Source organism: Drosophila rhopaloa, unplaced genomic scaffold (genome assembly GCF_018152115.1).
Source record: "Drosophila rhopaloa isolate 14029-0021.01 unplaced genomic scaffold, ASM1815211v1 contig_163, whole genome shotgun sequence".
Taxonomy (NCBI): Eukaryota; Metazoa; Arthropoda; class Insecta; order Diptera; family Drosophilidae; genus Drosophila; species Drosophila rhopaloa.
In genome coordinates this window covers 15,023,483-15,044,705 of record NW_025335043.1, presented here as the reverse complement: position 1 = coordinate 15,044,705, position 21,223 = coordinate 15,023,483, and the positions used below count along the sequence as shown (strand labels likewise).

The 21,223-nt window shown below is 46.8% G+C and overlaps 6 protein-coding genes across 13 annotated transcripts; 2 read left to right on the top strand and 4 right to left on the bottom strand.

Annotated features, from left to right (window-relative positions):
• Positions 1 to 126: 126 nt before the first annotated feature.
• Positions 127 to 4,157, bottom strand: LOC108040423 (LITAF domain-containing protein). Of its 3 annotated transcripts, XR_001769062.2 has the most exons (4): positions 4,086 to 4,157; positions 1,039 to 1,362; positions 715 to 871; positions 127 to 658 (listed from the first exon to the last, which is right to left on the bottom strand). XR_001769062.2 is itself a non-coding variant. In XM_017117907.2 (3 exons), exons 2-3 carry the CDS (start codon positions 1,323 to 1,325, stop codon positions 766 to 768), a joined length of 393 nt encoding a protein of 130 aa, XP_016973396.2. In that variant the 5' UTR covers positions 1,326 to 1,362; positions 4,054 to 4,157; the 3' UTR covers positions 127 to 765. The 3 variants fall into 3 exon arrangements, 2 of the variants coding, with proteins under 2 accessions (XP_016973396.2, XP_016973394.2); XM_017117907.2 differs by having other exon boundaries at positions 127 to 871; positions 4,054 to 4,157; XM_017117905.2 differs by having other exon boundaries at positions 127 to 871.
• Positions 4,158 to 4,235: 78 nt separating this feature from the next.
• Positions 4,236 to 5,903, top strand: LOC108040386. Of its 2 annotated transcripts, XM_044458213.1 has the most exons (2): positions 4,236 to 5,046; positions 5,149 to 5,903. In XM_044458213.1, exons 1-2 carry the CDS (start codon positions 4,242 to 4,244, stop codon positions 5,742 to 5,744), a joined length of 1,401 nt encoding a protein of 466 aa, XP_044314148.1. In that variant the 5' UTR covers positions 4,236 to 4,241; the 3' UTR covers positions 5,745 to 5,903. The 2 variants fall into 2 exon arrangements, with proteins under 2 accessions (XP_044314148.1, XP_016973336.2); XM_017117847.2 differs by having other exon boundaries at positions 4,236 to 5,903.
• Positions 5,904 to 5,920: 17 nt separating this feature from the next.
• On the bottom strand, positions 5,921 to 7,672 carry LOC108040385 (protein-cysteine N-palmitoyltransferase Rasp). Its single transcript, XM_017117846.2, has one exon. The coding sequence runs from the start codon at positions 7,602 to 7,604 to the stop codon at positions 6,102 to 6,104; it is 1,503 nt and encodes a 500-aa protein (XP_016973335.1). The 5' UTR covers positions 7,605 to 7,672; the 3' UTR covers positions 5,921 to 6,101.
• Positions 7,673 to 7,798: 126 nt separating this feature from the next.
• On the bottom strand, positions 7,799 to 9,812 carry LOC108040389 (modifier of mdg4). Its single transcript, XM_017117848.1, has 2 exons — positions 9,689 to 9,812; positions 7,799 to 9,617 (listed from the first exon to the last, which is right to left on the bottom strand). Exons 1-2 carry the CDS (start codon positions 9,689 to 9,691, stop codon positions 8,055 to 8,057), a joined length of 1,566 nt encoding a protein of 521 aa, XP_016973337.1. The 5' UTR covers positions 9,692 to 9,812; the 3' UTR covers positions 7,799 to 8,054.
• Positions 9,813 to 10,139: 327 nt separating this feature from the next.
• LOC108040390 (NADH dehydrogenase [ubiquinone] iron-sulfur protein 3, mitochondrial) lies at positions 10,140 to 11,236 on the top strand. The gene is made up of 3 exons (XM_044458214.1): positions 10,140 to 10,310; positions 10,366 to 10,440; positions 10,499 to 11,236. The coding sequence occupies exons 1-3, from the start codon at positions 10,247 to 10,249 to the stop codon at positions 11,158 to 11,160; spliced, it is 801 nt and encodes a 266-aa protein (XP_044314149.1). The 5' UTR covers positions 10,140 to 10,246; the 3' UTR covers positions 11,161 to 11,236.
• A 159-nt stretch (positions 11,237 to 11,395) lies between these two features.
• LOC108040384 (longitudinals lacking protein, isoforms H/M/V) lies at positions 11,396 to 21,003 on the bottom strand. 5 transcript variants are annotated; one of them, XM_017117841.2, is made up of 7 exons: positions 20,902 to 21,003; positions 19,595 to 20,098; positions 18,902 to 19,538; positions 18,561 to 18,817; positions 18,372 to 18,480; positions 12,702 to 13,882; positions 11,396 to 12,641 (listed from the first exon to the last, which is right to left on the bottom strand). In XM_017117841.2, the coding sequence occupies exons 2-7, from the start codon at positions 19,763 to 19,765 to the stop codon at positions 12,252 to 12,254; spliced, it is 2,745 nt and encodes a 914-aa protein (XP_016973330.1). In that variant the 5' UTR covers positions 19,766 to 20,098; positions 20,902 to 21,003; the 3' UTR covers positions 11,396 to 12,251. The 5 variants fall into 5 exon arrangements, with proteins under 5 accessions (XP_016973330.1, XP_016973331.1, XP_044314144.1 ...); XM_017117842.2 differs by lacking the exon at positions 20,902 to 21,003 and adding an exon at positions 20,459 to 20,774; XM_044458209.1 differs by lacking the exon at positions 20,902 to 21,003 and adding an exon at positions 20,459 to 20,769 and having other exon boundaries at positions 18,573 to 18,817.
• Positions 21,004 to 21,223: the final 220 nt, after the last annotated feature.

Below are 21,223 nucleotides of genomic sequence, written 5' to 3'. Positions count from 1 at the left end.
TATTAACTTTTGAACTATTACTATACACAGATCAAAATAAAGAATATCAAACTTCAGAATTTAACTTCAAATTGAATATTTGATTTCACCTTTAACCATTACTAGGCAATAAGAGATTTAAGTGAGTTAAGTGACAATTTTCGTTTTATTTAAAAATAAAAGTCAATTATATAGATTTGGTTATTAATAATTACAGAGATTAGCTTTCATTTTCATAGCTTACAATATGCATTTTCGCAGAAGACTTTTACAAATGGTTACAAAAATATCTTGTATTTTGTCTTTTTGACTGCATTCTAAATAAGCCATTTATTTACGAAACAATGTGCGATCTTGAATCGATTTACAATTTGTGCAAATATTTAAAGGCCTGCTTATCATAATATGGACAAACAAGCGACTTCAAAGTGCTCGTGATCAGGCGGCTCGCATATATGAATACATAGAAAAGCGAATTTATTATTTAATTCTCGTAGTAGTTGTCCTGTCCGCAAAGCGCTGGATCGTTTAATGTACACGTATTACTATCTTTAGCGTGGCAGAAACATACACGTAACAGTTAAGAAATGTGGTCAAACCAAAATATGGAAACGGCGGAACAATTTAGCAAGTTAGATTTTAGATTAAGGGAAGCCATGGCTCGTTCTATCTGCCTTCGCTGTGGAATCCAAATGACATTACTACAATTAAATAAATAAAGGCAAAAACGCTTGCTTAAAGTATAACTACACCACGGAACCGCAGGGGATTCTAAATGATGCGATCCTATCGGCGGAAGCGACCCAAATACGCCCGGCAATTGGGGCACGAGTGGTGGACATCCATGCAGTCGTCGATGCAGCAAGGTATTAGGCAACATCCCAGCCAACATCTACAAATGAAGAGCATTTATAAAATAGGAGTTTGTAAGGTCACAAGACAGATACAAAAAAGATGTGGATTATATGCATTTCCTAAAATTGTAATTCATGATAACGTGTTTTTCATATTTATATTATCATTTGATCCACACCAATTCTTTTTTATCTAGAAACTTACCCAAATAGGGCAATCAAAAATCCGGACAAGTAGGCAATCATTCCAGGCTCGGTGCGCGTGGTCGTCTCGATCTCGGCGTGGCACGATGGACAGATCATGTGCGTCGATGTGCGGCTGATGGGCACCACAGTGGTCACAATTGTTGTATTCGCGGTGGTTGCTGGGGCCACAACGGGTGTATAAGGACCCACGGGCTTCACCCCGCCCACAGCCTCCTGGTAAGAGGGCGGAGCTGATGGGGGCGGAACATAGGTGAACTGCGGTGGAGCACTGCTCGGTTTACTCATTGTGTTAGGCTAGTAAATGCACTTTAATGATGAGCAGCTGCAAAGAGACAACAAATCAAAATTAACTTTTGATAACTTGGATGGTTTATTTTTAAATCATATGTATTTAAAAAAGCTATATTGTATTTGTTGGGACTCAAAAAATAAATTAAATTTCCAGAAGAAGTTCACGTGGTCGGTCGATTGGAGATAAAAATGTGTACATACAAGTCCGTACAACTCGAAAACCCCCAGTACAGATTGAGAAAGATAAACAACCAAAATTGAGTTGATTCAAAAAATGGACGCTGAAAATAGCACAGAGCCCAATGGTCAGCATTCATGAGTCATTTTCGCTCTTTTGGCACGCATTCGAATCTTATAGAGAGCAAACTCTTCTGAGAGCCCAAAACATGCTCCAATAAATATACCCTATGCAAAATCAATATTGTTTATTTTTGATCTGATATGAATTTATTAAAAAGTAATATTTGAACACATTATGTTTTTATTTAAGTCTTGTTTATAAGCATCTTGAGGAATATATAACTAATATAATAATAACATTCAGAAATTTTGAAATGTTTAAAACTCAGTCGTAAAAGTGACTTGAAACTATGATGAACATCATTTTTCCCGTGTAGGAAAAGAGTTGAATAATCTGCTGGCGGTCACAAGACAATTACCAATTGAAATTACACGAAGGGATTGTAACTATTCAATTGGGAGCAACAATCTGAGTTTTTGAATGTCTTTTCGGTGTAAGCACAGATAAGATATGAAAATTCAATACATATGACGACAATTGCCAAAAGACAGACAATTGTATGTCTGGCGATCAGACGACCGGCACTCAACTTTTAGAGCTGGTGGTGTACAATGACCTGCCCCTCATCCAAACTGCGCCAACTTTCACCATTCGTTCAGGGATTGCATACATAGATATATAAAACCACATAGTTGCAGGCGGAAGTATAATATGGCTAAAGCGGAGAACCAGATGTCTTGGTCTTGGCCAGAACAGAACGCCAACAATCCGATAAAACCAGCTGCACTTGGCGGAAATTACTACGGATACGATGACGTATGTGGGCGATATTGATTGATCTGCCATTTCATACCTCATAAATCAACTTCGATTTGGTTTAAACTCGATCAGGGCAAAAGCGTTAATGCAATTAACATCTGATGATTTCTGAGCTTTTCATAAATTTCATTTATAAGTCTAATATTCAGCCTAATAACAATAAAAAAAAAGCTCAACACGATTGGCGACACAAATTGAAAAATAAATTAAGACTTTTCAGCAGCCACAACACATTGCTCAGTACCCCAGAAATCTGTCTTATGTGCAACCGCAACGATTACGTCAGACTTTTCGACTTCGTCGCATTCATTATATCAGCTCAGATGAATCTTCGCTTTAAAACTGCGATAACCTTGCGATTTTGGAACAAGCTAATGTTTAAATCACAGAGTTTACTACTGACTCTAAATAATTCCCTTCGCTAGTTAAAATTGTTGATATATGTCAACAGGTTAAGTCTTAATTTTTTGTCGCCATACTATCTTATCTAAGTTTTATATGGAATGCAGCTAGGATGTTAGTTTATGGAAGTACTGAGATTAATTTGTGAAAAATATTGACCAAATATAAAAAATAAGACATCGTGTCTAATTTAATCCGTTGTTATCTTTTTTTGTTCATGGCTGTAAATTCTCATTCATCTTAAATAGTACTCATAATTAAAACCAAATTTTCAGATGCACTTTTCTTTAGAAAAGAATAACAATAATAGAAATTACAAACTTCTTAGTCAATCATCTTAATCTTCATAAGGAATGTTAACAATATTACATTTAAAGTATTACCAAAGCAATCTAGCTAATTTGATGTTACCTCTTCTAAGAGTATAGTAAATTAGAATATTCAGCTGTGTATGTCTGTGCGTACAAGGTCTGCCACTCAAAACGATCAGAAGAGATTTAAAAAACGCCTTAATATGTATTTAATTTTAGCCTTTGTGTTAATTTCGTGTATTTCTCCGTCATATGTAAATTTAATGAAACGAACCTAAAGTCCAAAGGGGTATTTTATAAGCCCAATTGCAGGGTATTATGTAGATAAACCAGAAAATAGAATAATTGAAGTGATTTCGGAGGTAAACTGCACACAATTACTTCGAATTAGAGTGTTTGTGAATAGAACTGGCTTTTGGGTTCGAGCGACCTTCGAGATGCCCTTTTAAGACCGCTTCTTTGGAATGGAATTGAAAACCCTCCCCAATGATGATGTTGTTTTGTATGATGATGTGTATTTTGAACATTATCTCTCGCAACGCCAGATGTTTTTTAGCAATGACGTAGTCGCGCCAAAAATAACCACTTTTGTGGGCGGCAAGGACAGTGGAGGCGTGGCAGAAAACAAGAGCAAAAGGTGATGGGTTTACAGGTGCTTGTGTGGGTGGATTGTCTCCAATTGGAATTGCTTTTTGGATAGTAATTATTCGGTTTTTGTTCACTTCACTTCAGTTCAGATGGATAATACCATGTAGCACAATGGTAAAAAAAACTCGATTTAATTTGCGCTAATTTTTAATGTATATTTTTAATCGCACGCACACACTGTTAGTTACTCCTTAGTATAGGTTAAAATCGCACACACATAGGGCTAATATTTATCTAGTTTTCTGTTTTATCCAATTATATTTAAGGCCCTTATCTGGCTGTTATTATTAGCTCGTCACACCTGCACAAATATTCCTCGAAACCGATCGTTACCTCGAATTTTTTAAGCGAGAGCGACGTATACGTTATAATAATAAATTTCTTGTGGCACAGTGACCGTTCGAGGGATCGTTAAGAAATACCATTTGTGGGCTTATCGATAGGTAAAAGTCCATCTATCGATAGAACTCCTATTCAAAATCATCAGAAATGGCCAGCGAAAAATATACACCGGAAATTCGGGAATTACTACCCATAAGGGAGCACAGATGTATAAAATGTCCCAACCTGGTGTTTGGCAACCTCAGTCACTATCAGTTGCATCTGCGCCAGCGCCACCAAGAAGTGCTCCAAGCCCCGAAAAGTGGACCAAACATTGCATTCCACTGCCCTGTGGAAAAGTGCATCTACCATGTCGCCACCAAGGGAGCTCGCTGCTTCACCAGTCTGCGCCTTCTGCGCCAGCACTACCAGAAGAGCCACCTGGACAGGAACCACAAGTGCCAGGAGTGCGGTGAAAAGTTCCTGCTGCAGCACCACCTGGAGAAACATCAGTGCACGGAGCACAAGTGTCCCGTGTGCGAACTCACCTACAACAGCAAGGCTGGCCTGCGAACCCACATGCGGCGCAAGAATCATTTGGTTCAGCAGGAGTCCGACAAGGTGGCCATACCCTCGCTGGCCACCTGGAGGAAATTGAATCCTCCTCCCGCAGAGTTCAGTATGTCTGCCACGGCTTTAGCGGCTCCAGACGAGTATATTGAACACATCCCCTTCAGCTTGGAAGTTGCCACTGAACCACCAGCTGAACCTCCTCCTCTAGAGGGGGGAAATGGGCCAGCGCCCGAATTATCTGCTCCAGAGGAGCATATTCTATGTTTCCTGCCCATTATGGATGTGCCCTTTGGACTGCAGCTGACATCCGAGAAACTGGACATGGAAACCCAAACAGAGGAAGAAGCTATGAATGACATCAGAAACGAAGTTCTGGCACCTCTTTTGCGGGATATTGAAACTCAAACGCCGGACACCAGAGGCGATATAGGAACGATGACCGATGATTTCCCGGATGAACAGAAGCAAGTCGAACAGCTAGTCCCCTATCCAGATATAGAAACTCAAACCCCCGACTCCAAAGACGATATAGGAACAATGACCGATGATTTTCTAGAGAAACAAGCGCAAATTGGACAGCCAGTTGCAGGCAACTTCCCTACTTATCCAAATATAGAAACACAAACCACCGACACCAGAGGCGATATAGGAACTATGACAGATGATTTTCCAGAGGATCAAGAGCAAATGGGACAGCTACCTCAAGGCGATTTCCCTACATATTCACATATAGAACCCCAAACGACCGAAACCAGAGGCGACATGGGAACGATGACCGATGATTTTCCGGAAGAACAAGTGCAAATTGGACAGCCAGTTCCAGTCGCAAGCGATTTCCCCACCTATCCCGAAAATGAAGCCATGTTTGGCTTGCAAACCTCCGCCCACATGTACACTCAAACCTGTGATGAACTGTTTGAGGAACTGGGACTGTCCCACATCCAAACACAAACCCATTGGCCGGATGGTCTGTACAACACACAACAAACGCAGACTTGCGACGAAATGCTGGAGGAATTCTTCCTGGACAACTTTCAGTCGACCTGCACGCAAACCAGGTGGCTGGACTGGCAGGACAATGGTGAAGGCGAAAGTTAGGGAATTTAGAGTTTATGTTTTTTTATGTTTTCTGAATACGATGGCAGGACCAAGCATCAAAGCTGTAATATTATAACACCTATTCGAATTGGAAAGGAATTGTTTCTTGCAAAGGACTTGAAGAAAATTAAAATTTCCTATATATATATTATATTATATTTAATAGAAAAGCTAAATAAGACGTTATATGAAATGTATTTATTTAAAAATTAAGTAAATATTTGTTTCGTAAAAATCACAAAACAATTATAAAGCCATGTTATAATACAAGTTGCAAAACCAGATGTTGCAATACTAGTACAAGATTGTTCAAAAATAGTCACATTTCACGTAAATTTAGGCAGACTTTTAGCGAGGTCAAATAGTTTTCGTCTTGGAGCGAGCATCTGACTTATTCAGGAGCAGCTCGGAGCATTGAAAAAAGCAATAGCTGCAGAAGCACAGAGCCATGTAGTTGCCCACTCCACTGAGGTAGGCGCCGCGCATTAGGAAGTCGCCGATCTCCTGCCCACCAATGAAGTAGACATTGGAGAAAGCGGCCGGGATGAAGAGCTGGGTGGCCAACATGGCGTACAGCCGCTGAGCACCCACGGCTCCCAAATGACGCTGTGTCCACTGCTGGTACTCCGAGGAGGAGGTCAACGTCTTGAACAGCTTCTCCGCAGCCAGGCAGAGGAAGTTCAGAATGCTCCAGATGAGCACATAGGTGTAGCATCCATGCCAGACGAACACAAAGGCAAATGTCAAGGCGGTGGCTCCAAACTTGGCCGCTGGCGAAGATCGCTTGCCGCACATCTCGGCGTAGATGTGCTGGAAGAGGAACTCGTACAGGCCCTCATCGAAGTACTTCCACATGTCCGAGTAGAAGTGGATGCGACCGATGCAGCGCGGTCTGCTGGGCGCCGGGATACCATCCTGCAGGGCGAAGGCTATCCCTATGCCATAGGTGACCACGTAGTACAGGAAGAAGAATTGGCCCATAAAGTAACCGGCGGAATGCTGCCAGAACACAGAGTCCATTAGATCAACCATACGCACATCCCGCGACATGTAGTGTATGTAGAAATAGTGGAGGGCGCACTGCATGACAAGCCACCAAATGGCACTGCGGAGGACTCCTCCGGCGAATCCAAGCCAGTCTTGCTTCTCATCTTCCCTCCTGGCTGCGAACCGCTGGAAGCTAATGATGGGTCCGTAGGTTAAGGACGGAAAGTACATGGCATAGCCCAAATACTGGATGAGGTTGTATCTGTCTAGTTCCTCCTTTTTAACGCCCATCTTGGACAGCGAAAAGCTACAACCGCGCAGCACACTCCAGGACATGGTTACTATCACCAGGACGTACTCGGTGTAGCCAACGCGATCCGTCCACCAGGCGTTCTTCTGCATTAAGTTGATGCACAGTATCCAGCCGGCCGACAAGAGCCACACCAGGCGTTTGGATGTGGCCAGGGAAATGAGGTAGTAGCTGGCTATCAATGTGGCTAGTAGCACCAGCGATGTCCAGTCCAGGTTCACGCCCAAGGCCAAGCCACAAACACCGACGAATCCCAGGCACTGAAGCCGGGGACATTTCCAGCGAATTACTCCCTGCACAGCCGCATGGAGCAGATAGAATGGCCAAAAGCTGGCGATGAAGTCCCCGAAGTTTTCCAGCTCATCGTTGCTGTCATCTCGCCGCCGCTGGGAGAAGGGATAAAAGCTCCAGCCCTCCGGAAACTGAAACTTTGCGTCCTTGGCAATGTGATCCCTCAGTCCATAGATCTTGTACAGGCCCACAACTATATAGGCTATATAGACGCCAAAGTAGATGAATATCTCGCAGCGGGTCAGCAGAGATCGGTCAGGCAACCTGGACATTACTAGACCACCGACTTGGATTCTTCATTCCGGGAAAAGATTACGTTAGTGATGTGAGGAGCCAGTGAAAATATCGATATATTTATACCCTAACTGGAGAAGAGTACATAGATATGCATAAGAGATATGTAACCAGGTGAAGGACTTGACCTAATACATTGCTACCTCCTCAAGCTACCCTTATAAACAACACATTTTCTAGAAGATTGGTTTTGTATTTAATTTCATAATTAACCAGTTATAATGAAGTGAATTACGTTTGCGAATGGTATCTACAGATAAGTCTAAAAGGACTGCCTCTAGAATAGCATCTCTCCCAAGGATTTTGATAATGTGATGTACATTGATGGGACGATATACAGTTAAACGCTAAGCTTATGGCTTTTAAATGGTAACTTATAAATTCCAACTCTAAATCTCTCAAACCAGAGTTTTTTGGGGGGCCCTAGTCTAGGTTAGCATATCGTCCTCGTACTCGTCCTGCAGCTCTTTTTTGACCTTTCGATCGCCGTTGCTCATACGTCGCTGCAGGTGTCGCCATAGCGTGCTTTTGGGGATCTCGAAGAGGTTAGCCGCGTGGTTCTGGGACATTCCCTCGTTCATACAGGCATGCACGGCCTTGGCCAACTTGTCCCGCAGCTCGTCCTTGGGCGTGGTGTCCCGCCGGCGGCAGGCCACGAAGTCGGGCAGGCGTCCCTGGGCCGATAGGCGCATCTTGTGCCGGTGCAACGTGGACATGGGGATCTGCAGTTCCGTGCTGATGCTCTTCAGCGAGTCCCCGTTCTTCAGGCGCTCGTAAGCCTCTAGCAGCGACGGTCTTTCCCGGTTGTTCCGCATGTAGGCGGGATTGGTGCGCACACGGCGCCAAAGGACCGTCTTAGAGATGTCGAATCGGTCGGCGGCCTTCTGCAGGCTCAATCCCTCGAGGATCACGGCGTCCGCCGCCAGATCCAAAGCGTCGTTGATATCGTCCTTCACTTCCCTCTTGAGCGCCACAAACTGCTGCAGTCGCGTTGGCTTACTGGGCGGTCGCTTGGGGGATTTGGTATTAACAGGGCGTCGAGTGCGCGGCTTTCCTCCGCCCATCTTGCGAGGCTTCTCGTCCTCTATCTCCTCGTCGGCCAGGTCGTCGTGCGCGTCCTCGTCATCGTCCATTTCAGTAGCGGCACTTAGTTCGATCAGTGGATCGGTTTGCGCGAACTCCTCCTCGATCATCTGTGTTTCATGCTCCTCTGAATCCTCAGTGATGTCCGCGTCCACATCATCGTCGACCAGCTCCACTTCAGCGCCACTGGTGATCGTTTCATCAGCTTCCATCTTGGTCAAACTAGAAGTCGACTGTGTTATGGTAAAGGTGCCAGTGTTTTCGGTGAGGATAAACTGATTGCCGTTCGAATTGCCGTCCATGTGTTCGATGGAGTAGGTGATCTTTGGAGGCTCGTACACATCCAGATACTCCAGCGAGCGACTGGAGTGGGTGGGCTGATGCTGGTCCTCCGCCAGGACAGTGGTTGGTACGGCGTCCGCTGGCTGTGCCTCTTCTTCCTCCTCCTCGTCCAATAGCTCCGCCTCGGCGATTTGCAGACCGGTTATCGACTTGGCCGACTCCACGGCCATGGGACTGCTCTTCACATCGGCGACGTTGGACGGACTGGCCGACGGATTGCACTCGAAGCTGATGGCCGACTTAATTCCCAGCAGGTTGATGGCCTCCAGGAACTCGGACAGCGAGGCAGAGGGCAGGCTGGTCTCGCCCATGTAGATGAAGGAAAGCATGCTCTCTAGCAGATCTCCACGGATGTCGGGCAACACGATGGTGGCCTCCTGACCACGCGGAACATCCACCAGGAGGTTGCGCATCAGCTCACTGCAAGTGCTCAGCACGAAGAGATGGGCGCGCACTCGGACACCGTCCCTGGAGGCCAGGACCACCTCGCAGCTGCCGTTGTCGTTGCGCAGCGAGCGCTGTATATCCATTATAGTGGACGAGTGCCCCATCCACTTGAGGTGATTCTGGAAATGATGTCGATTGAGATGGTCAATCCCGGTTAATTCAGGAGTTGGCCACCGCGCGTTTCACTTACCATTCTGTTGTGTTTTGATTTCCAATTGATTTCCACAAACTTTTCAATTTCACTTCTCGCAATTCCAAACGCGACGCGAAGACAGGGTTTCTTGACCGGGTTGTCGAGTTGTCCAAAGGTTTCGGTAGTTTTGGTATATTTTTTGCATGTATATCGGCAAAGGAACGCTTCGGTATTTTTTAATAAAATTAATTATTCCCTTCAGACTCAAAACATATATTTCCAATAAAACCATTGAAAACTTAGGAAATAAATTAGTATATTTTCCGAAATTTTCAATCTGAGACCAATATACTCAGACCCAATATACTCAATGTAGAAAGTAACAAATCGTATTCAACGTTAACTTATTTAAACTGAATCGCATTAAAAACAAATAATGAACTGAATCCATCACTGAAAGCGGTATTTAGGAATACCGAACCAGGGCTGCCGAGTGTTTTTAAGTTCAGCACCCCGGCAACCCTGGGGCTACAACAACTATATTGACATTTTAGCATTACATAAATTGTTAAAAACTGGTGCAAATTGTTGAATTTATATTGAACAGTTTGTAGAATGGCGGCCTTAATCAGGAATCTGGGGGCCCGTGCCGCAGTTGCCGCTCTGACGGCCAAACATGGTGGGTAATCCTCGCTAGTCGGGAGCTCCAACTGATCCTTTTTCACCCCCCTCAGTGGTGCCCGCTGCAGGATCAGCTGCCATCCGGATGGCCAGCACAGTGCCCGTGGATCCCAAGAAGGCAGATAAGCGTGGGTAACTAGTCAAACCATTGCGAAGCCAACTAAAGTTCGGATTTCCCATCCATAGCCACTGTCCGCCAGCCGGATGCAGTTGCCCGGTCGCATCTCTCTGATTTCGGGCGCTACGTGGCCGAGTGCCTGCCCAAGTACGTGCAGAAGGTGCAGCTGACCGCCGGCGATGAGCTGGAGGTGCTCATCGCCCCCGATGGCGTGGTACCGGTGCTGCAGTTCCTCAAGGATCACCACCAGGCGCAGTTCACCAACTTGATCGATATTGCCGGCGTGGATGTGCCCTGCCGCAAGAACCGCTTCGAGGTGGTCTACAATCTCTTGTCGCTGCGCTACAACTCCCGCGTCCGCGTGAAGACCTACACCGATGAGCTCACTCCATTGGATTCCGCCTGCGAGGTGCACAAGGCGGCCAATTGGTACGAGCGCGAGATCTGGGACATGTACGGTGTGTTCTTCGCTAACCACCCGGACTTGCGTCGCATCTTGACCGATTATGGATTCGAGGGGCATCCCCAGCGCCGCGACTTCCCGCTTTCCGGCTACGTGGAGCTGCGTTACGATGACGAGAAGAAGCGGGTCGTTTGCGAACCCCTGGAATTGGCCCAAGAGTTCCGCAAGTTCGACTTGTCTGCCCCGTGGGAGCAGTTCCCCAACTTTCGCAACGCCAATCCGCCCTCCGAGGTCGTTCCCCAACAGGCTCCCCCGGCCAAGAAGTAATCCCGAGTCGGTTTGTTAAATGGTAACTAGATCAATAAAACGAGATCATTATGAGATACGTAAAACAATAAGGTAATACTTTGAGTTATTTATCTACAGTTCATTTAGCTCATAAAATGTCAATTTTGTTCAATACCCAATAACTTTCACAACTGCGGGATATTTAACCTCGTTAGCCGAGTTCGTTTTTTGAGACTTTTAAACGGAAATCCCTATTAAAAATGTAAAGACGCAGTTTTATCAAACCAGAGGGGTCACAAGTATTTATTGGTTTTCGTATTGTTTACATAGTAGTTTACACTCAGAATTGAACGAATCTCCCGAACTGGCACATCCGAAAAGCTCCTTGCAGGACATGGACATTTATAAAACGTTTGCTAAAACAAGTGTGGGCCTCTTGACAATTCGTGCGCCTGCGCAGCGGTGCCCGGCGAAAAAGTACGGGTGCAAGGACGTACTTAAGTTTAGTCCGGACCAGATCGGACCGGATTGGGGGAGTAGTAGTTGTACTTGGTGAAAACCTAATCGTAATTCGAGCTTCAGAAGTCTGATACACCGCTTGGCTGCACCGCCGTCAAGGTTTTATTTTTGTTAATGTATTTTTGTTTGATTTTTCTTTCGTTTGTTTGGTTTTTGTTTTGTACAAGAACATACACATATATATATATAGTACATAGGTACACGCACACATAAACATAGTATTACATTTAGCGATTTTAAAAAAGTTTGCACTCCGCATTCCAGCGGAGTGGTCCAAAAGATTTTCGTTACTTTACAATGGCTGCGCGCCTTCTGGGGCACGGCTCAAAAAACAAATCTCCTGCGCCGAATGGCGCCCTCTCTGTCAGTCCATGTGCCCGGCAATCCGGGCCGGATGCACATTGGGACTGGGACAACAAATGAAAATTTCGATGCAGGCTATAAAGTGCGGGGTTTCCGCACATCCTGCTGACAAAAAAACAAATTCGACAGACGGCCTTCTAGACAGAAAACCCATACAGTACGGGTATTCCAGTCTGGAGGAAGTCATCCTCTCGGCGGCCGTCCTGCCACAAATACAAATATGCCGGCGTGGCCAAGGCAGCTCCAGATTATATAGATTCCGTCTTGGTATAATGACGAGCTGCACCCGCTCCGCTGCTGCTACTGCCGGCAGAGGAGACATACGGCGACGCCTTGCCACTGCTGCTGCTCCCCGATCCCGTCGTGCTGCTGCTGTTCAGCTGATTCTCTCCAGATGATGAGCCGACCCCGGCTGCAGCTGCCTCATTGTTAAGCCGCTCATGGTACTCCTGAAAGCAGGGCACAATGCACAAATTCGTCTCGCACTCCGGGCAATGGTATTTCGTTTTGCGGCGCAAAATACGGCCATGCCCATCGATGGTGTTCCAGCAAAAGTTGCAGCCAAGCGCCGGACCCGGGCGAATTACCGGGCAGTGACTAGAACGCGGATTCTCGAGAGTGATGATCTCCCGTTGGGTCTGTCAAAGAGTTGGGTCAATAAGGGATACCTAAGGGGGGATATATGTTACCCAACTCACCTGCGGTGAAGACACCGATCGCTGCAGTTCCTCGTTCTTGACGCGCAGCGTCGGCAAATGCTCAAACGAACTGCTCATGGTAACCTGGCCGGGATGCAGATGGGTGCCACTGATGGAGCCCGAGGCGGACTTGGAATTCCTCAGCCTCGATCCGCCGTTGGCCGCCTCTCCCTGATTCTTTCCTGCCCGCTCAACGACTTGCGACCTGATGTTGGTGTTGGGTGAGTGCGGGGACCTCCGCTCGTGAGCCACATCCGATCCAACGGAGAACGTCGGCGACAACGGATGCCGGGTGGCGCTGTTCTGGAGCCCCGAAGTGGGCGAGGTAACCACGGACACGGCAGCCGACAGGGCTGACGAGGAGCCTGGACTGGCGTTCGTGGGCGTGGCCGCCGTTTCACTAGAAACCACTGGACAGGCCACCACACGGGTGGGCACCAGGTACTGCGAGGAGCCGGCCGGCGGCGGGGATCCAGAGGCGTAGATAGACTCGGGCAGCGAGATGTGGTGCGGATGGTGGAGCGGAGCCGGGCTGACGTAGCTGGCATTGGTCCCCGACAGCGGATGCGAGTATTGGCGGTGCAGCGGGGCAAACGGATTGCTGCCGGTTGTCATCCCGGAACTGGAGCCGGAGCCACCGACCATGTGCAGGGCTGACTGGCGGGGCAGCAGCGGATCCGAGTGCTGCTTAATGAGATAGGGAGTGCTGGACGGCACGCTGAGCAGGTGCGGCGTAGAGGGGCCCAAACTGGGTGCCGGTTCAGAGGCATGTCGCTCGATACGCGGCGGAACGGTCAGCAGGTGATGATGATGATGCACCGGCGGCTGGTGATGCAGATGATGCGAGCCCGTGGTGGAATAATCCCTGGCCGTGACACTCGTGGCCCCCGCAGCATTAAACGGATCAAAGTCGAGCGTCGTGGCAGCCGTATCCGGGGATATCTGGTTCGTGGAGGAGATGCTGTCGCTGTCCCGCTTCACCCTCGGCTGGCGTGTGAGCACCCGGTTGCGCTTCGTGCCCATCACCACCGGCGAACTGGGCGTGCCATCCGGATCGCAATCGACGGAGCCAACGCCTCCGATGCTGAAAGAGCGCTCGAAGCTGCCGCTACCACCGCTGCTACTACTGGCGGCCGCCAGAGGAGGATGTGGTGGATGAGGAGCATGCGCCGGACTTGGTTCTGCAAGGGAAAAGGATCAGAGGGTCTCATTAGAATCAGTTTTTTAAAATTGCTGGGCACGGATGTTACTTTTCGGTTTTCAAAATATCCAAAAGATATCTTATATTTGAAACAAGCAATATGTAGCTCAGCCTTAAGTTAAAATATATAGTTATATCTTTTGAATATTTTTAAATCAATCCAGTTCAAGTGAAAATGAAGCCAAGGGAGCAGTCTGATTACGTTGTAGTTTTGAAAGTTTATTCGTTTCTTGCACATCGACTACAGTCTAGAATGTTCGTTCCATCTCGATATTCGTTTGGGGTTCGCATTACTTGGTATGGTACATGCAACTTATAATACAATCGGTTCATTTATGCACTTGCGCTGATTTAAATAATTTATATATATATTTAACACACATAACTAGCGTAGTTATTGGTACTTTGCAATTGTAGGAAACAGAGTTAGTAATATTTGCTTATTGTTTCTGCTATTTTCGCGTTGTTTCATCCGTGTTCTATTCGGTTCTGGTTTGGTTGTTTCTGTGATCTGGGATCGGGTCGGGATCGTAGGGATCCACCATGGTATATCATGTCTGTGTGGGCGAGTGTAATAAAAGTCCATTATCAAAGTTACGTTACTCTATGACTTCTAACAAATCACGCTTAGTTCTTAGTATGCCTTGACACAATATAAAAAGTTCTCTATTAGTTACATTATTTATATGAATCGTATTAAAAACACACTATTCGTAATCTTTATTCATAACCGGAATCGTATGCGTTTTCCGTTTGTGTTTTGGTTTTCTATTTGCCTTTAGCTGCAGTCTCCGTTTAGGATTTTGGGTGGTTACGAGTTATCTTTAAGTTTCGTTTGTTTGCGTATCTGTATCTTGTAATCATTACCGATCTTAATCGCTCTCTCCTCGCGCCCTTATATGTACATACCTATGTACAAAGAAATCTTCAAGAACCAAGTGTCAAAATAATTGAGTTCCCCTGTTAAATACCCTCTTAGATATGTTGTTGTCGGATTTGGAAATATATAACCTAGAGTCGATCACCGTAAAAACCTTGTGCCAGTGCAGCCATTAAAAACAGGGACTGGCACCTTGAATAACTCGGAAACAAATGAAAAAAAGTGTGGATACATTCACAAATATAAATATATATACATATATATTGATTGGTACATATTTATCATACATATCTATCCGGTTCTCTTACATGCTCCTCCGCTGGTCTAGTAGCTTAGTCTATTGTACGCGGTCCTGCGATCGATCCTCTCTGTTCATGACATTATTCGGTGTGAAGTCGGGAGTTCGCCAACGATTACGCTTATGCTTCAAATAGAGTGGATTCGCTTCACTGTACACATTGATAAGAAGCTAATTATAATGCATACGAATTCGCGCGAGTACCTACATACTGATATTTGCTATTGTAACACAAGTGCAGAAATGAAATCTCATTCGAAACGAGGAAGAAAACTTATTTCTGATGCGCCAGAGCCTAGCAAACCCCAGGATGTGGGAAATTTTTTCCAGAAATTTGCCAATAAATCTCATTTTGTCCTTAACAATTATCATTACGATTACAGATAGAATTTTTGGTTTCGTCCATTGCTTGTTCGCATTACAAAAAGTGGAATATGGAACGGATACCGCAAGGTTTGTTCGGCTGCTGGCACACAGCACCACTTTTAGCTGCAGTTGCTTTACAAATCATTTCATGTTCGCGATTAACACTAATAAAATTGTATAATTTATGTACAGTTACATTATTCTTTTACACGTAAAATAGCTATTTATATATATATCGAAGATCTGTACTACCGATTTCTTAGTTAACAATCGTAAAAATGTAGGGTTCAAAACGTTTAGCTTAAGGAATTAGGTTCTAAGAAATTATTACAAGTGCGGCCGGCTCGCCTGTTCTGTTCTCTTTTTCATTCCGTTCCACTCCGATTTCCGATCCTTCCTGCTCTACTTAGCTCAGCTCAGCGCAGGAATCCGATTCCACTTGTGCTCCATCCATCCATCCATGGCCGACATCTATTCTATTGCCACTCTGCCGTAAAAGCGGTCCGTTATATACACTAGATTGCTGCCGTTGCTCTAATACCTGTATCGATCGATTTGGGGCTCTGCCGCCGGACCTACGACTTGTCCAAGTACTGCAGGCCCGTGCTGGTCACCGTGGCCACCGGCGGTGCAGCCACCGTCACAAAGTTGTTAATGAGAAAACTGTGGGCCATGCCCATGGGAACGGAGACGGGCATGGCTGATATGCTCAGGGATTCCGCTGGCTCGCTGGCGGCCATCACGGCGGCTGCCTGCAGCAGAGTGGCCGTCCCCGCCTGGCTCGAAATCGTATTCTATATTGAGTTGAAGTTAATACTCTGTAGATTCATGGCGGTGGTCGAATTGACGTTGATGGTGCCGGTGCCCGCGCCCGTTCCCGCGCCCGCTCCGCCGCCTGTGGCTTCGATGTACCGCTGCCGTGTCATCGAGTGCACGTTGCCCGGCGAGTCCATGTAGCGCGCATCGAACAGGCTCATCACCCCGATGGCTGGGTGGGAGTTCCCCCCGCCCGGCAGGCTGCCAGCTCCACTCCCTAGCCCCGCATGATGTGGAGTACACATCAGCGACGGCGTTGGAGTCTCCGCCTGTGGCGGGATCTGCATGCTGAGCGTCTCGTTGGTATTGTCATCGCCCTGATTCGTCGAGGGCGTGGGCGAGGGCGACAGATTCGGCTCCTGCTTGACCACGCGCGCCTTGATGCTGGGTCGCGAGACCGGGTATCCCCGCTTCTTGTACTCCAGCCACAGAGTCCTGTTGTTCACGCCGTACAGTCGTGCCGCCTTGCAGAATCCAATGCCGCCCGTGCGGACCGCCTCTAGGGCGCGGATAAAGTTCTCGTCTCCCTGCGGATTTACCGATCTCTTGCGCTTCACCACCTGATTGACCGCGCCAGCGGCTCCTCCATTGCCGGCGTTGGCATTGCCCGCTCCTCCGCCGGCGGCACTGGCTCCGCCAACGCCCGCATGCACGGGGGATTGGGTGGGCGTAGGACCCTGACTGTAGACCGACTGCACCATGTTCGACTCATTAGGTGAGGTGGGCGAGAGGTTCTGGGCCGCCGTCGCATAGCTTCCGACTAGGTTGTTCACCGTGATGATCTGCGACGAGTAGGCCTGTCCGGAGGCGGAGGCCTGCTCCTGCTGCTGTTGCTGCTGCTGGTAGTGCAGCTGCTGCAGGTGCTGCTGGGTGGCCTGCTGCTGGGCCTCGTGCTGCTGCCGCTGGTCGCTATTGACGCCGCCGGCGCTATTCGCACCACTGCTCTGGCTGCCGGCACCGCCACCGCTGCCACCGCCGTTGCCCAGCAAGTTGGACTGGCAGGCGGGCAGGGAGAAGCGCGGATAGTTGGAATCGACAACTGTCCATTGCAGACCTGGGAAGGGGAGAGAGAGAGAGAGACAGCGAATGAAAGATTGGTTCTGGTACTGGGGCATTTCGATCGAAATTGACACTAGATCGCTCTCTCCTAGCTCTACTGGATCGGGATCAGGTCAGGTCTGGTCTTGGTCTTGGTATTGGTCTTGCTTTAAGTCTGGTCTTGAGACAGTTTATAGTTCATAGATAGGTACAATAGAGATAGGTAGTAGAGGAAAGATTGCTAAGGCTAAATCATTATCATCGGAAACCGCTGTTTGAAATTCCCACAAAACAAAAATCAAAAAACGCAAGTAAACGCAAATCGAGAATGAATAATCGAAAAAAGAAATCATAGGTTTAGTTTTTGGAAGATTTGGTTTTTGTTTTGGACTCTGTGCTAGCTCTCTCCCATTCCCAAGTTCAGGCAGGATTCGGTTTTTGGAATACAATACACAATAAATAGTTAAACATAGAAAATTTCGGCATTTTACAAATATTTCGTTGCACTTAGTCGGTAAATCGGTAATGGATAATCGGTATGCTAGATCTCATATTTAGCTTTAGCATTCATTTCTCCAAGCGCTGTGTACTGAAATTGTTTCGAAATGGCACCGTTCGTGTGTGAGATATGAGAATGAAGTATGAACGTGGTCATTATTTCGATGGGTGAATCGAGAGTACACAGTGGTTGACAATTGAGATTGATCTGATTGCAGTGCTTTTCAGTTCATTAAACCCCCACAAAGCTGACAAGTTCAGGTGCTAAGTATAAATATTGGTCGCTTCAGTCTTTAGATTGCTTTATTTTAGGTCAACAAAATTCTATTACACTTTAAGTTCACTAAACTCAATAATGACTCAACTTTATAAATAGATCTTATGGCTTTTTTTTTTCGTCTTTCAGTTTTCAGTTTTCTAAGTTGTCTGTGTTGTATTTTTAAAATAATCATGGCAAACAAAATTATGAAACTATAAAAAAAGAATCCATCCTGGCGAATGAGTTCCCTACCCGATGAACAATGAGTTTTGATGGAAAAGTGTGCTGGCTTTCAAGTTCTACTTGCGACTTACCCGAGTGCGAAGACTGGGAGTTCGGCGCATCGTGTTCGGATGGTGTTGTGCCGCCGGAGATGTCGAGGGGCATCGTCTGATTCACGCCGCCAATGTCTACTTCGGGTTTCTGCACGATGGCACCGAGAAAAAAAGAGGAAACAATTAGTTGAATTGCTCGAGCGGACGAGGGTACGAGGTTAACGTGACCAATTTCATTACAATTTGCATGTGTAAGTGTCCGTGTCCGTCGTCCAGATCCGAGTCCTGCGGCTGCTGCTCCAGCTCGGCGCTAGCCGACTCCTTCAGCAGCTTAGCCGCGTGCAGCGAATGGCCGGCCAGGCCGCCACCCGCTCCAAAGGACATCTGGCTCATCTGGGCAAGACTGAGACCGGCATTGCCGGCGCCACTGCCCACGTCCAATGAGCTATTGTGCTGCTCCTCCGCATTGTTGCGATCACCAGAGCCTGCAAAGGGTTTGGGACCCAGTTAGTTTAAACCTTAACAATTCAAGACTTCTCGCGACGATGCTTTACCCAACTCCAACTCACCGTTATTCGAGGATTTGCGCAAGCGTTTGCGCCTTGTTGCTGGCGATGTGCCGGCGCTTAGTGGCGAGGGTGTACGTCGCATCTGGTGGTGATGCGTCTGCGCCGCCTGCGCCTGTCCGCTCTGCTGCTGCTGATGGTGGTGGTGATGGTGTTGCTGTTGCTGCTGTTGTTGCTGCTGCGCCTGTTGCTGCTGCTGCTGCAGCGCCTGCTGCTGTTGCTGGTGGTGATGATGCTGCTGCTGCGCCTGTTGCTGGGCCTGTTGTTGCTGCTGCTGCTGCTGGAACTGCTGGGCCTCGCTGCTGCTCCACAGGGAGTCGCCCACGCTGCTGCCACTGGCGGCGCCCAAACTTCCAGACGAGGTGCCCGCACCAGTGCCGACACCCGAGCCCCCCACCAATTCGGTGCCGTCGGTGGAGGACTTGCTGTCCGACTTGGTCAGATTGGCCGGATCCGTGGGCATTTCCGCCAGGCCCTTGATCTTGAGCATCTCCGCGGTCTTGAGGATGTGCGGCAGCTGCTCCTGCGACACATTGACCTCGCCGTAGTACATAAAGTCCACCATGGTCTTGAGGTCATCGTACTGCACGTCCTTTAGAATGACGATGGGATGTTGGCACGGATTTGTAGTGAACAGAGCCTGTAAAGGTATTTAGTGTTAGTTTGGGTGTTCCGATTGAAGGAGCAGATCTTTACCTGAAAGTACGAACTACAAGCGGACAGCACTATTTTGTGGGCCTGAAGCTGGCGACCCTCGGCGGCCAGTGTGACGTCCACCAAGGTGCCATTGTGCAGAAGCGAGGAGCACACCGAGATGAAGTTCGGCTGGTGGTTGTTCCAGCGTAGGCAGAACTGCTGCACGGACATGGTGATGGCTCCGTGTCCCGACTTGGAGCTCCCTAGTCCTCAATCTCCGGAGGTGCCACCTCCTCCTCCTCCAGCTCCTCTCCTCCTCCTCCTCCGCTTCGCAGCCAATTAATCCGCACTGATAACACTTTTTATCGCCTCCCGCTCGCCGCTCTATTGATTTTTATTAATTTTCCCTGCTTTCCGGTGTTTTTGTGCTTTGTTTTTGCCTCTGCCTTTTGAGTTAATTAAAATTTATGAGCAGTTTGTAGATACAGATGTGTGTGTGTGAGGGGGGTCGGGGCTTCGGTTTTCGGGGGGTTACGACTTCTAGGCCGCACGCATCGCGAGTCACTGCAAAAAAGGGGTATAAAAATGGGGTTTAAATAAATCAAACATTATCGATGGTTACACAAATTGCTCAAAAACAAATTCCGCTCTCTCTTTCTGTATCACAGCTGCGCGCTCTCTCTCTCGCTTACAAAAAATGCACAAACAACAACAAGGGGTTGCGTGTGTGTGTATGTAATTATACAGTCGCGAAAATGACACACACTCATACTGCTGGCCAAAGTTTTATTTTTGATAAAACCGAGAACGTAACGAAATCGAATAGCTTTTTGTATAGTCGTAGCGCCGTAGACCTTGAATTTTCTTTGATTCTTATGACGTAATTATATATGCGCGCTCTCTCTCCCTATTCTATTCGCTCACCCACACAGCCGAAAAACCGACGACGTACTAATCGCTTCTTCTTCGTTTGTTCATCGTATCGATATTTTCAGTGGCATTTATTTATGTGCCTGTCGCGCGTTATTTTTATATATAATGGGCAAAAAACTGATACACAAAATAGCGCAGTGCCACATGTTTTTCAATCCCATTTCCCCCATCAACTCGTTTTTTTTCTTGATTTTTATAAACTTTGACTTTTTGTGGTAGGTTTTTGCTGTTGTATCTTTTTTTTTGCTTTCCTTTCCAAAAACAAAATGGCGCGCAACAAATTTATGCGAGGGGCAAAACAACACCGAAAACTGGTCGCACGGTTTGGATTTGAATGTTTTTAGCTGCCGAATTGATGGCGCTAGTCGCTTTACCACTTTTTACATTATTTTAATGCCGATTTTGCAGCGAAAAAAGCATTTGAAAATTCTTACGTTTTACTTCTTTATGCGAAAGATTTTTGTGACTATATGGCAACTCTGCCTAAACCGAGTTGGCAGGTCTAATGCAAGTGTGACCGCAGATGTCGTAAGAAAAAACATCAAAGATTATTATAATAATTGTTTGTTTTTTAAAATTTTGTTGGTTGGCCGTTATTAATCTCTTTTATTTAACTTGTGATCTAAAATTGTAATAATTTTCATTATTTTGCTAAATCACGAACAGAGTGGCCATAGTTTGAACTTAATGGAACTAGTTTGGTTCTCTTGGTGACTCGCGAATTTGTTGTTGGCTTAATAGAGATGGCAGTCTTGA